The sequence below is a fragment of the Mus musculus genome, chromosome X, assembly GCF_000001635.26.
Source record: "Mus musculus strain C57BL/6J chromosome X, GRCm38.p6 C57BL/6J".
NCBI classification, from domain to species: domain Eukaryota; kingdom Metazoa; phylum Chordata; class Mammalia; order Rodentia; family Muridae; genus Mus; species Mus musculus.
The window spans coordinates 13,106,498-13,121,649 of NC_000086.7; the positions used below are offsets into that span (position 1 = coordinate 13,106,498).

The following is a 15,152-nucleotide window of genomic DNA, read 5'->3' on the forward strand; positions in this document are numbered from 1 at the left end:
CACATAGTTCACATTATAATTTGTTTTACTTTTTTCTTTTTGTTTGTCCTGTAATGCAAGAAGTTTATCAAACCTATGCCTTTGCTCATGGTAGTAGATGTTTAATTCCTGCAACATACGGGTTAGTTTTCAGTAGACAATTCACTTTTAGGCTTCAAGATTATTTATATGGAAAATTTAAATACTTATAAACTACAATAAGAAATTGTCTCAGAAGTTGTTACACTAGATTTTCTTTGATCTATTATTACTTAAGGTCTTTTTAACTTTTTAAATTGTTTTTCATATAAGTGTTTTTAGGTATTTTGGAAAGCCATATACTCTAAAAGTCGGATAGCTGAGACAGAAACATAGTCTAACAAGTAATACTGATATGAGCAGTGTGTTTGTTCCTTTAATCTAATTCATGCTTACTATTTATTGCTTCTGCTTCACAGATCAATTACTATGATCGTTTTGAAGCCTTTTCAAGAATGACTTAACATTAATTGGCTTTAATATATCAGTCAAAATAGTACTTTGTTTATCCTAAATGCCAAGAAAGTAAACTTGTTAATTGTATTGTAGGGTTGGCTAGTGGATCTCCTCAACAAGTTTGGCACTTTAAATGGATTCCAGATACTGCACGATCGTTTTATTAATGGATCAGCATTAAACGTTCAGATAATTGCAGCCCTTATTAAGTAAGTAACATTTTAAAGCCACATGTTAAATATGTTATTGCTGTTTTTATTTTGGCTCAATTCAGAAATGGAGTAGTTGGAGCTGGAGAGATGATTGCTCAGTGCTTAAGTGGCTGTTCTTTCAGATAGTAAACGTGAGGTTTATTCCCTGTACCTATGGCAGGTAGCTCAAAACTGTCTTTAACACCAGCTCTAGGAGAATCCAGCGTCTCTGGCTTCTGAGGGCATCTATCTGCCTATATACCTAATCCAAATGTGAATACATACACATAGAATGTCTTAAAAATAATACATGTCACTCGGGAGGCAGAGGCAGGTGAATTTCTGAGTTCGAGGCCAGCCTGGTCTACAAAGTGAATTCCAGGACAGCCAAGGCTACACAGAGAAACCCTGTCTTGAAAAAAAAATACATGTACTATGAGAATTTACTAAGTTGAGGTTAAGAAGTCAAGTATTTACGGGGGTTTTCTTTTCTTATTTCAGACCATTTGGACAGTGCTATGAGTTTCTTACTCTTCACACAGTGAAAAAGTACTTTCTTCCAATAATAGAAATGGTTCCACAGTTTTTAGAAAACTTAACTGATGAAGAGCTGAAGAAAGAAGCAAAGAATGAAGCCAAAAATGATGCTCTTTCAATGATTATTAAATCATTGAAGAATTTAGCTTCGCGGGTTCCTGGACAAGAAGAAACTGTAAAAAACTTAGAAATATTTAGGTTAAAAATGATACTTAGGTAAGTTATTCATCTTGGAAATAATTACTTACATGAATTTTTAGAGTCAATTTACAACTGAATTTCTCTTACAGATTGTTGCAAATTTCTTCTTTCAATGGAAAGATGAATGCACTGAATGAGGTTAATAAGGTGATTTCCAGTGTGTCATACTATACCCATCGGCATGGCAGTTCTGAGGATGAAGAGTGGCTTACAGCAGAGAGGATGGCTGTGAGTAAACAAACACTTAGTCTAGAATGGCTGTCAGTAAAGTTAGTAATGCTAGCATTCTAAATTAAAAGTTGAAATTTGAATGTTTTGGTTAATTTACAGCTTTGTTAATAATCTTGAAATTTTAAAGTAGCATATTTATTTGATCGCTGGGTATATCTTTGGTAAATTTATTGTTGAATGTAATTATTACAAGTTTGATAGTATTTGAAACATATTGAAGAAGGGGCATGTACATATGACCAATTCCAACTGATGGCTTAAAAGTACAAAATACATAAGAGGGCATGTAGGGCGCAACTGGAATCTTAGCACTGGAGAAGCAGGGAGATTGGCTACATGTTTAAGGCCAGCCAGGGTTACATATTGAGACCCTGTCTCAAAATATATATTAGAATAAGAGCTACTTTTTATCTTTATTTTGAGAATTTGTTTTTAAAGTGTATAATTTTGTATCATTTTGTCTTTAAATACTTAGAAAATTGTTTATTTCCTGTATATATTTTATGTATGACTGCTGTAATAAGTTACTAATTATAAAACTGATGATATTTGAGTACATATGTGGCAAACAGGAGCCATTTGTAGCAAACCAATATCTTTACTTCCAAGAATCTCTTTTGTTAATAGGGGAAATGATTAGAATGTGATTTTAAAAGAAAATATGAAGTAATTACAAGTATAGCTAGCTCATTGAGGCCTTTGGTTTAGTTGACAGCAAAAAGAAAAATATACAGGATATTTAAATCAGTCCCTGGGTTAGGAGGTCAGGTGGTAGATGTCTAGTTTTGTGTACGTCATGTGTCTGTCTTCATTGAGAATGCTGGTCCCTTAGCTGTGTGACCCATCCTAAAACATATAGAAAATATCATTAAATGTATAAAACTTTTTGTGATAGTTTGACATTGCTGTATATTTGTTATATTTTAGAAAAGTTTCTTTAACAAGTTGGGGAAATTTAAACTTATATTAGCTAAAAAGATTCATATTTATAGCACATTTTGGGCCCACCTACCTTTATTCTAAGAAAGTTGAATACTGGATTACCTTTTTAAAAAAAATTCGTGAGTCCTACTTTATTGTTCTTGAAGTTAGATAAATGACAGTCAAGATGGCTTAGTCTAGCACAGTATTACAGAAACAAACAATGGAAGTATAAGACTTTTATTCAAATTCAAGTGCCACTCTCTGCAAACGTGTTTACTGTGCTAAGAAAATGTATCTCTTACTTAGATTTCAAAGATGCAAGCAACAATAACATCCAGTACATGGCAGTCAATTAATAAATCAAAGTGGTTTGGTTTTTTATTTGGTTTTTTGAGACAGGGTTTCTCTGTATACCCCTGGCTGTCCTGGAACTCACTTTGTAGACCAGGCTGGCCTCGAACTCAGAAATCCGCCTGCCTCTGCCTCCCGAGTGAAATCAAAGTGTTTTAAAAAGTATCTTTTAACCTAATAAGAAAACCATTGTGGGGCAGAATTAGTTTAAGGAACCAAACACCAAAAATGGCCCTCTGCCCATTCTTCTTAAACCTTAAGTGATTGTTGCATTTAAATAATATTTTTATGAGTTAAATGCTGGAATGTACAATATCTTTTTGATGATTTCAGTGTTTGTAATTTATGGAGATATTTATTCCCCAATAAATTGCTTTGTCAGATATGATAGTTCCCAGCTTTAATTCCAGCACTTGGGATGGATATGGAGGCATTTTGAAGATCACAAACTTAAGACTAGCCTATGCTACATAGCAAAATGCCATTTCAGGAGAAAAGAGCTTACTATAAATTTTTTTAAGCAATTTTTATGAATACAATGCATTCTTGCATATTATCTTGTACATATGCTTTTGGCTTTCTATGTATTCTTTAAATTATATTTTAGTACTTTAAAAAGGTCTTCGTGTTTTATTTTGTTTTGAAACCTGGTTTTTAAATTACCTTTAGGAATGGATACAGCAGAACAATATTTTATCCATAGTTTTACGAGATAGCCTTCATCAACCACAGTATGTAGAGAAACTAGAAAAGATTCTTCGCTTTGTCATAAAAGAAAAAGCTCTGACCTTGCAAGATCTTGATAATATCTGGGCAGCACAGGTAAGGCTCTTGAAACCTCTTAAATGCTTCTGGAAGAAATTCTTCTAGAAACTTCCTGAAATTGTCAATAATGCTTGAATACTTAACAGTTCATATTTGGCAAAAGTTAAAGAGGCAAAAAATAAGGGAAACTAGGTGTGGTTGTGTATATCTGCAATCTCAGCAGATGAAAGTGTACAAGTAGGAGAATCATGTATCGGAAGGTAACTTAGGCTTCAAAGCGAGCGCAAGCTTCTGACCGAGAAATCAAGGATACAAACAGCTCAGTGGTACACTGTATTTGCCTTAGTACCACAAAATAAAGTAATATTTGTTGGGAAAATAAATATACATCTATCATTGACCTCTTAATAGACTTAGCAACTCCTCAGTATAGTTCACTCACTCAATTCCAAAACACTTAAAACTTTTCAGAAGGATTAGCAACCTTTCTGAAAAGGTTTTAAAAGCCACAAACTACATAAACATTGTTGAATTCTAATTTACAAAGCTTTGGTTTTTTGCTTTTTTCTTGTTGTTGTTTTTGTTTATTTTATAGAGATATAGAAAATAGCTTTGTTTTTGAGTATTTAGTTCCAGTTTGGGGAAAAAAGTAATAACAATGAAAGTATTAGTATATTCGATAAACTAATTAAAATTTAATATTTCCTAAAGTACATGTTAACTATGCATATGCAGAAATGAAATTGTCAGATTTTAGCAAGAAGCAATAGTTAAGAATTTTACATAGAGATTAAATCTTTTTAATTATGTGGTGATTAAATGGTGATAATTTCCTGATGGTCATTAGCAGTCAGTATAGATGATGTTTCTATTGTTCACAGTTTAGTGTCTATGTGACCTTTGTTTTTATTTATTAATAGGCAGGGAAACATGAAGCCATTGTAAAGAATGTACATGATCTACTGGCCAAATTGGCATGGGATTTTTCTCCTGAACAACTTGATCATCTTTTTGATTGCTTTAAGGTAATTATTAACGCAGCATTGTTATTACCATTTTATATTTAGATAGAATTGATTCATTAGAACTACAAGTTGTTATTAACCCACAAATACTTAAAAAACTCGTAAGACAATTTCTGATATGAAAGGACTTTATCTAGTTTGAAAGACTTTGCCAGTGTTTTCTTTCTACAAACTTGATTTTCATTTTCATGATAGTGCTAATAGCCCTAATAAAGACTCTTGTTCAAAATTCAGGTTATTGTTTTGAATATCTTTTCCCAGTCTCTTTTGGAAGTAGGTTGAAGTATAGAAAAGTAGGAAAGGAAGATTGTGAGAAACATAAGAGGTGGCAATAAAAGAAATATCAGTACAATGGTATTCTGAGGATATATACTCAGGTAAAGCATAACTTAATTTACAAGGCAGTGCCAGACCATACAGTCATACTCACATTGATTCTGTCATGTTCTTTTATATAGTGTTAACAGTCTCATCAGTTACTGACATTCAGTGCATGGTTAATTGGTTAGTGAATTTGTGAATTAAGAACATGACATTATAAGAGTGCTTAGGAAGGGAGGGCCTTTTAACTATTGGCATTACATCATTAGTCACTAAGTATTACTCCTGAAAATAGTGATTCTGACTGGGAACATAAGTTGCCATAACACTCTGGAAGGTTATATTGTGTCCCTGATTAAATACAATATTCTGGGAATATCAGTATAGCTCAGCAGTAGAATGCTTGCTTAGCATAACAAGGCTCTCAATCAGTCCCAAACACCAAAAGATTCTTGCATATATGCACCAGCTTGCATGTCCAAAAACAAGTGAACTGAAGTGGTTTGTAATAGCTACAAATCTCTCTATAGAGAGGATAGATAATGGATGTTCATATAATGGAATACTTCATGGGAATGGGAATAAGCAAACTGGAAGCAGCATGGATGAATTTCATTGTCAGAATACTGAAAAAGGGCTGAAACTATGTAGTAATTTCTGTATCTTGATTAAATTAACATAAACTTCAGAAATAGTCCCAGATGGCTCTTGAGATTCTATTCACCACATAAGACCAATTTGTCTTAGTATATGCCACATGTCTTAGTCAGGGTTTCTATTCCTGCACAAACATGACCAAGAAGCAAGTTGGGGAGGAAAGGGTTTATTCAGCTTACACTTCCACATTGCTGTTCATCACCAAGGAAGCAGGAGCTGATGCAGAGGCCATGGGAGGGATGTTGCTTACTGGCTTGCTTCCTCTGGCTTGCTCAGCCTGCTCTCTTATAGAACCAAGACTACCAGCCCAGAGCTGGTCCCTCCCACAAGGGGTCTTTCCCCCTTGATCACTAATTGAGAAAATGCCTTGCAACTGGATCTCATGGAGGCATTTCCTCAACTGAAGCTCCTTTCTCAGTGATAACTCCAGCTGTGTCAAGTTGACACACAAAACCAGCCAGTACAATTGGTTTTTAATGTAGGTAGTGCTTACATACTGCTTACATACATACCTACACTGGGTACTCTTAAAATGAAATCACTTTACATCTTCCATTTTATATTTCACAGTAGGGGGAAAAATGACCTCTACCCCAGGCATATAGAGTCAGTCACTAGGTATAAAGCCTAAAAGTCAATATTTTCATTAAGTTTCTCTGATCAGTTTTTTTGTTGTTGTTAGTTTGGTTTGGTTTTTTTTGTTTGTTTGTTTTTTGTTTTTTTGAGACAGGGTTTCTCTGTGTAGTCCTGGCTGTCCTGGAACTCACTTTGTAGACCAGGCTGGCCTCGAACTCAGAAATCCGCCTGCCTCTGCCCTCTGATCAGTTTTAACACATTAAAAGTTATAAATCAGATATCTTGTTGAAATTTTTACTTCTTTGAAGGGAACAAATTAATGAATGTTTTCTGCATTTTTAAATACATCATACACATTTCACACATGCAAAGATAAACTTTTCCCCATAAAGACAGCTGTAGTAAGCAGTTATTGTGAATGCCCTTAAGTTAATAGTCATTCATCCTTCATGTTGAGGTGACTCCTGAAATAGTGGTGAAGTATGACCAGTGACAGACTTGAAAAAGGAAAAAGTATAAAACAGTCATTACATCATTTGGGTCTTCTTTCTCCCAGGATAATCTCTTGATACTTCCTTAATAATTAGTTCCTTAATGATTAATTGATTCCCCCTTTGGATTATCAAGAGCTTGCTAAATAGCAAGCACTTTTTTATAGTTGGGGAGCATCTCACTGTATATCCTTGGCTGCTTGGAACTCACTGTGTATACCAGGTCGCCCTCAAACTCGAGAGATCTACCACACTACCTTAAAAATGAAGAGGAGAAAATGAAATAAGGGTTTTCATTTCATTTAAATATCTTTCTAGGCCAGTTGGACAAATGCAAGTAAAAAGCAACGTGAAAAGCTCCTTGAGCTGATTCGTCGTCTTGCAGAAGATGATAAAGATGGTGTGATGGCACATAAAGTATTGAACCTTCTGTGGAATCTAGCTCACAGTGATGATGTGCCTGTAGATATCATGGATTTGGCTCTCAGTGCTCACATCAAAATACTAGATTATAGTTGCTCCCAGGTAAGGAGGTGGTGTTTGGCTTGGTTGTATTACTTTTGTGCCCCTACAGTACTAGGTAGTATGGCTAAAGTACAGGATAATTTTAGGTTATTTTAGCATTATCTTTTTAATGATTTTAAGAATTGATGTTTATTTAAGCCTGCCTTTCTTAGGTCTCTACAATAATGTTTTAAGATCCATCTGAGTCTCTGGAAGAGGAGGTACAAACAATAGGCCATTTAGTGATAATGTTGTCAAATGTATGGTAAAGGAATCAAATAGATCATAAAATATTAAGGCTGAGTTAGAAACTTTGGAAATAAATATTTTCTTTGCTCATAAAAGATAAAGAATAATTAGAATTTTCTAGGTAGTAGATTCTAATGTCAGGGTGTTGCATTAGCATGTTAATGCATGATTTTATTATGAGATAGAATCTTTTTAAGTTAAAACAAATCTCAAACCTAGTAAATTATAATCAAACTTTACTGAATGTATGTGATAAATTTTAGGATTTTACTTTTTAGAGTTTGGTAGTAAATATGAAGTTAAGATATACCTAGAGCACTTTAAAAAAATTAAACTCTTAGAGTTACAGTATATTTTATATTTATCATGTTAATCTTATAAGAAAAACCGACTTTATAATTCCATGGATTATTGGAATTTAGCTTAATTTCCTTATACATTTATCTTTAAATACTGTGACTTAGAATTTTCCCGAGTATTGATCTATATAATAAAACACTGAAATTGTTTAAGGACCGGGACACCCAAAAGATCCAGTGGATTGATCGCTTCATAGAAGAACTTCGCACAAATGACAAATGGGTCATTCCTGCACTGAAACAAATTAGAGAAATTTGTAGTTTGTTTGGTGAAGCACCTCAAAATTTGAGGTAAGACTTTTAAAACTAGACAGTTTAAATATTTTTATTTATGGTTTGTTAATTTCAATTTGTAAAAGAAAATTTTAAAGAAAGTTAATGAAGTGCCAGGAAACTAAGAAGAAAAGGGCTCCTTTTGGAACAAAAGAATCTTTTGTCATTCCTACATCCTTTGTTTCATTGATATGGAAAGTAAGCCATGATTAAGTGATCAGTACTAAAATCTAAGTGATCTTGCTGTTTGATGCTGTGTCACATGGTAGTTTTCACACCAAAAAAAAAAGATTGTTTTTTTAATTTTTAAAGTTAGTTTAGAAGATTAAATTGCATGGAGATTTAAATGATAGTAGATGGAATGATAGAACACTGGATTTTTTAATTTTTTAAGATTTATTTTATTTATTATATGTAAGAGAAGAGGACATCAGATTTCATTACAGATGGTTGTGAGCCACCATGTGGTTGCTGGGATTTGAACTCGGGACTTTCAGAAGAGCAGTCAGTGCTCTTAACTGCTGAGCCATCTCTCTAGCCCCTGAATTTTTTAAATATTTCTTAAGTATACTTTAGGCCAGCGATGGTGGTACACACCCTTAATCTAAGCATTTTGGAATCAGAGGTAGATAGATTTTTGTGGTTTCCAGATCAACCTGGTTTACACAATTAGGTCTAGGCCAGCCACGACTACAGAGTGAAACCCTATCTCAAATGGAAAAAAACAAAAACAAAGAAACTCCAAAAATGAAAAATAAATAACAAAAAACTTAGGTGTTGAAAAAATGGTACAATGCTTAAGAATTCTAGGTAGTCTTCCAGAGGACTAAACTTCAGATCACAACTATTTGTAATTCAATTTTTAGGAGATCCCATGCCCTCTTCTGGCCTCAGTATGTACTGAATATACATGGTGCACAGACACACGTGTAATAAAAATAAATATTTTTAAAAGAAGAAAGAAAGCGAGTTAATGGATTAAAAAAAAATGTACTATTTTAAGGTTCCAAAATCTGTTTATAAGTACAATTTGTCCTCTTATTTTCTGGGCATGAGTTAGAATGGTTGACATAGAAAGGAAAAATTATGTGGCATGAAAGAAAGCTTGAGTGTAGTGGAACTAATATTCATAAATGAAGTGTGAACAATGAAATCATATAATCTCGGGAGTATTCTTTAAATAATCATGGTTTCCTTGTATAATAGATGCAGGTGGAGGAAAAGGTAATGTTTGTCAAAGTAATGTATTTTGAGTATGTTTGGCCCAGGGTACATATGCCACTTAACCTTTCTGAAATTTATTAACTCTCAGGTAGACATAGTATTCAGCAACTCCTAGAAATTAATGACCTTGTCTATACTAGAATATGAAAGTTGTACTATCTATGAAAGTTGACTGTGAAATTTGTTGTGTGACAAGAACAACTTGGCTGCAAACCAAATGTTCCCAGGGAATAACTTAAACAGCTAGTAGTTTTTAAAATATTATTACTTTTTTTTTTTTTTTACTTTTGGGGGGTAGGAACTCGTTTTTGTATGGCAGTCAGAGAACAACATGTTCTCACCTTCAAAAATGAAAATAATGGGGATCAAGCTCAGGTTTTCAAGCTGGCAGCAAGTGCCTTTTCCTGCTAAGCCATCTGTTTGGCTTCTAATAATACTAATAATTAAAAAGTAAAAAACATTGGCCAGCAATTGGCAATGCTGGTTCTACAAAGAAGTTTGGATTTTTGGAATTTTCAAAAAGTCATGTATTCTTATAAAAATGCTTTGCTACTGCCATATTATAATAGATACAACTGATTCTTGCTTTTCAAGTAATACCATTTTTAATTTTTAACACTAATTTCTTTTAAGTTGCTTAATGTCATTAAGGAAGTAAATGAGTAAAGCTGGCTTTTGAGTTTTTAATTAGTAGCTAATAATTTAGTGGTGATAAACAGTTGATTGCAAGAGTTTAATTGCCTAATTATATTGTTAAGCTCTTCTCGTTTCAGTCAAAGTCAGCGAAGTCCCCATGTATTTTATCGCCATGACTTAATCAATCAACTTCAGCACAATCATGCCCTAGTTACTTTGGTAGCAGAAAACCTTGCAACTTACATGGAAAGCATGAGAATGTATGGCAGAGGTATGTATTGTAAGATAATTGAACTGTGAGAAATAACAGTGATTGCCATTTTCTATTAGGAGTAACAATTATATTTTTATTTATTTTTTATTTCAATCTTTTTTTTTTACAGTCTAGACTCTATACTCCTCCCAGTCCACCCTCATGACTGTTCCACATTCCATACCTCCTCCTCTATCCCCTAACCTGGTCTTCCTGAGGGTGTCCCCATCCTTCCTATCCCCTACCCAGCAGGCCTCCCCACTTCCTGGGGCCTCTAGTCTCTTGAGGGTTAAGTGCATCTTCTCTGACTGAACCCAGTCCAGGAAGTCCTCTGCTGTATATGTGTTGGGGGCTTATATCAGCTGGCATATGCTGCCTGGTTGGTGGTCCAGTGTCTGAGAGATCTCAGGGCTCCAGGCTAATTGAGACTGCTGGTCCTCCTACAGCTTGTTAACCACCTCCTTAGCTTTTTCCATTCCAGCTTTTCCCTAATTCATCCACAGGGATTAGCAGCTTCTGTCCATTGGTTGAGTGTAAATATCTGCATCTGACTCTTTCAGCTGCTTGTTGGGTCTTTCAGAGAACAATCATGATAGGTTCCTTTTTGTGAGCACTCCATAGCCTCAGTAATGGTCAGGCCTTCCTTTAAGCTGGATCCCACTTTGGGCCTGTCACTGGACCTTCTTTTCCTCAGGCTCCTCTCCATTTCCATCCCTGTAATTTTTTCAGACAGGAACAGTTCTGGGTCAGAGGTTTTGACTGGGATGGCAACCCCATCCCTCACTTGATGCCCTTTCTACTGGAGGTGGGCTCTATAAGTTTCCTCTCCTCACTATAGGGCATTTGATCCGAGGTCCCTCCCTTTGAGTCCTGAGAGTCTCTCACCTCCCAGATCTCTGGTACATTCTAAAGCCCCCGCCACCCACCGTGTTGCCTGTTTGATTCTTTCTGCTGGCCCTCAGGGCTTCAGTCCTTTTCCCCCCTCCCAATACCTAATCATGGTCCCCTCTTCTCCCTGTCCCTTTCTCACCCAGGTGCCTCCCTCCCTCTCTCCCTCCCCCCTCCTTTGGATTTGTTCTCCCTCCCAAGTGGGGTTGAGATGTCCTCACTTGGGCCCTTTGGCTTGTTAACCTTCTTGAGTTCTGTGGACTGTATCCTGGGTTCTGTACATTTTTTGGCTAATATCCACTTACTAGTGAGTATCATACATGTCCTTTTGGGTCTGAGTTATGTCATTCAGGATGATAATTTCTAGATCCCTCCATTTGCCATCTTGAGATTGTAGACAAAGCTGCCCTTGATCTCACTGAAATCTGCTTGCTTCTGCCTCCAAGTACTGGAACTAAAGGCATATACACCACTATACCCAGCACCATCTTCTATATTAACTTTCTTAAAGGAAGATGGACTTATTAAAATTCTTACCAATATTTGCTTATGTGTTATGACTGCTAGTGCTTTCATGTGCTGGTGCCTACCAATCTTTCCGGAGTTTTTTTGTATAGACAAAAAAATGTGTAAACCACCTTTCAGTTGTCACTGAGGCTTTAGTTCACTGGTAACATTATTACTTTGCTGACCTCAATTGATACTTACTAGAAAAGTGACTTACCTCATTCGTTGCTTTTCCTTGTTCTCAGCCATGAAGTACAAGGTCTATATGGGTTTTAAAATACTGTTATTAAATAGTTTGTTAGCATTTTCCACTTACCTGGAGAAATGGCTGCTTTGGGACCTGGACCAAGGAATTAAGGACTTCTTAATGGGAAAAGTATGAAAGTGATCATAGAATAAAGTTTATGTTGAAAGAATGAAGGATTTTGGTGTTTATAGGCCAAAACTAGAACAAAATAATAAAAATAACTATATGCATTGAATAAATAACATATAAACACATAAAAGAAAATAAAAGACCCAGAGGACCTTAACAAAACATTTAACTAGATAAAAATACAGATAAAATTTAAAGTGCCTAGAAATTGTTATAAGGAGTTAATAACAAGAAAATCTAAATCTCAAAACTAGCAGTTGAGCCACAACTTGTTCATTTGTCTCTACAGTCAGCTTCACCATGAGAAAACTATTCTGCAGTAGTTTGACTAAGGACTAGTCCTCCCCACACAACTCCTAGTCTAGGACTGCACTTGGTTTCTTGCACAGCAAGCTGCTAGCCTTCTTATTCTTAGTCCTTTGTTACAGATGCCCTCTTAAATATGCAGATGTGACTTCATTACCCTGCCCACTCAGTATCTATGTTAGTTGAAACTTAAATCCAAACATTATAAGCCAGCATTAAGGCCCTAATTACTGCACCACAGCTGGCTCCAGTGGTCCATACCAGGGGAAATAAATGGCCCTATTTTCAACCCTGCACATATTAAGTCAGAAATATTCTTGGAAAAACTGGGTGCTATCTGCCTCTGATGCCTATCTAGTGACACAGATATTGTGCCCAAAGGGTGGAGAGAAGCCATAGAGACAGAGTTTCCACATTTAGTTATATTTGAAGAAACCAGAACATTCCATGCCAAGTAAATTGTCTACAAAGAGATGGATAAAGAACGTCTAAAAATTGTAGCTCCCTTTTAACTGCTGTCACATAGTGAAATGGTATAGCAAATAAGTTTCCACCTAGAAGGCAAAATGAGAGCCCTTCTGCGATCCTAGTCTCACTGAGGACTCAAAAATTATACTACATCACCCACTCAGAGCTGGATATGGAACAGGTTGAAATTTCTTCAGAGAAACTGTAGGTGGCTAGTAAGAACTTTAAAAGATGCTCAATATCACTAATTTTTAAAATGTGAGTCAAAACCATGGTAAGAAAGTATATTGTGATAGAGGACAACACTTGGTATTGTTGAGACTGTTCAGAAATTGGATCTTCATTCCTTGTGGGCTTATTTATTAGTTAGACTGGTAGTTCTTCTAAATATTAACAGAATTTACCATAGTATGGTCCATATTCAAGTAAAATGGAAACAAACTTTAAAAAACTTGGAATTGAACATTAATAGCAAACTTGTTATAATAGCCAAAAAATAGAAATAATAAAAAGTGATATGTCACCTGGCAGTGGTGGCGCATGCCTTTAATCCAGCACTTGGGAGGTAGAGGCAGGAGGATTTCTGAGTTCGAGGCCATCCTGGTCTATAGAATGAGTTCCAGGACAGCCAGGGCTACACAGAGAAACCCTGTTTCGAAAAACAAACAAAAAAGTGGTGCGTCCATATAGTAACACAACTCTCTTAAAAAACCTGAAGATTTTTAAATTGGTAGGTTGATGATGATTAGAACATATTTTATTTGCTTGAAGTGGGAGCACACATCTTTAATCTCAGCACTCAGGAGGCAGATTTCTGTTAGTTTGCACAGGACAGCCAGGGCTACACAGAGAAACCTTGTCTTGAAAAAACAAAGTTTATTAACAGATGAACTCAATTGATTTTGATGTATTTATTTTATTATATGTGAGTGTGTGTGTGTACATATATATACACACACACATACATACATACATACACATAGAGACAGAGAGAGACACAGACAGACAGACACACACACACACCATATACATGTATGGTTCATGAAGTAGTCAGAAGAGTACATCAGATCTCCTGGAAGTGGAGTTGCAGTTTGAGACACTCTGTGTTATGCTGGGAAATGAACCCAGCTCCTACAAGAGCAACAAGTAGTCTTACCGAATGAACCAGTTCCCCAATCTCAGCTTAATTTTTCACACTGAATTCTAAAATGGATCTCACAACTTGATACTTAAACTGATTTTGTGTTGGTTATCTGCCAACCAATTTTCTAAGATTTCTGAATTGATCATATATATATTTCCTCCATGGGATACCTGCTACATAGACAAGGAGTGGTTGTCTTCCTTATTTGCTAGCAAATCAAAAAATTGTTGGAACTCTTTATAGTAAAATTATCAGCTTTTATTTGTTTGGTGTTTTGTTTTTGAGACAGGATCTTTCTGTGTATCCCTGCCTGGCCTGGAACTCAACTATATAGACCAACTGAACTCAGACTCATAAAGATCTGCCAGCCTTCACCTTCTCCTCCCCATTGCTGAAGACTAAAATTTTGCACTACCACTTCACATTTATTACAAAAGTAGTGTCTTATTTCTTGACTTTTCTTGATTACTGTTTGTGTTTCATTGGACTATTTCAAAGCTCTATGTCCAAAGTGTTAAGAATTGAACACAAAATGGATTAGGGCAGGTTGCTAAAACCAGTGGGGCAAAAATGGCATCTTGACAGCCTAGGGAAACTGCATCAATCAGCTATGTAATCAAAGTGAGCATCATGAGGATTGACACAGTGCCTTCTGATTATTAACACCAGCAGGGTATACTTCTCTAATATTCTTGCCCAGAATTTATAGCCCCAGTATATGAAGTAGGAAAAGGATTGTTCTAAAGAGTTTTGGTAGCACATTTAATAGACCATTTCCTTTGGGTTGTATGTATAGAAGGGATGTGTATTTTATTAGGATATTAGATGGGTTTGAAAGCACCAATTATCAATGTACCAATTATTAGCAGATTTGCAGTTGCCTTATATAATGATAGAAGATCAATGATTTTTTTTTTTAACTGACAAGTTACTTGGTTGAAATCAGCAGTGGTATGATTATCCATATATATAAAATGCATCTTTTTATTTTTCCTAATTTGCAGACAATGAAGACTATGACCCACAAACTGTGAGACTGGGAAGTAGATATAGTCATGTTCAAGAAGTCCAAGAACGGCTTAACTTTCTTAGGTGTGTTTAATATAATTAGTATTGCTCTCTGACGAGTATAGTGACTGATTAACTGAATATGCTGTCTTTGTTGATTTTTTTTTCCCCCTTTGCCACAGCTTCCTTTGTTGCTTAATGCTTTACAGTTAG

General features: G+C 35.4%; 1 protein-coding gene across 14 annotated transcripts in view; it reads left to right on the forward strand.

Annotated features, from left to right (window-relative positions):
* The window catches only part of Usp9x (ubiquitin specific peptidase 9, X chromosome), a 102,347-nt gene that overhangs the window by 35,516 nt on the left and 51,679 nt on the right, over window positions 1-15,152 (forward strand). For 7 of the 14 annotated variants that reach the window (XM_030251305.1, XM_030251307.1, XM_006527591.4 and 4 more), the window contains 9 exons: window positions 568-683; window positions 1,167-1,418; window positions 1,493-1,631; window positions 3,579-3,731; window positions 4,595-4,699; window positions 7,063-7,269; window positions 8,011-8,147; window positions 10,127-10,260; window positions 14,936-15,023. In XM_030251305.1, the coding sequence (XP_030107165.1) occupies window positions 568-683; window positions 1,167-1,418; window positions 1,493-1,631; window positions 3,579-3,731; window positions 4,595-4,699; window positions 7,063-7,269; window positions 8,011-8,147; window positions 10,127-10,260; window positions 14,936-15,023 (1,331 nt within the window). Of the gene's footprint in view, window positions 1-567; window positions 684-1,166; window positions 1,419-1,492; window positions 1,632-3,578; window positions 3,732-4,594; window positions 4,700-7,062; window positions 7,270-8,010; window positions 8,148-10,111; window positions 10,261-14,935; window positions 15,024-15,152 lie in introns of all 14 variants that reach the window. The other 7 variants (XM_006527587.4, XM_006527589.4, XM_006527586.4 and 4 more) reach the window with 1 other exon arrangement.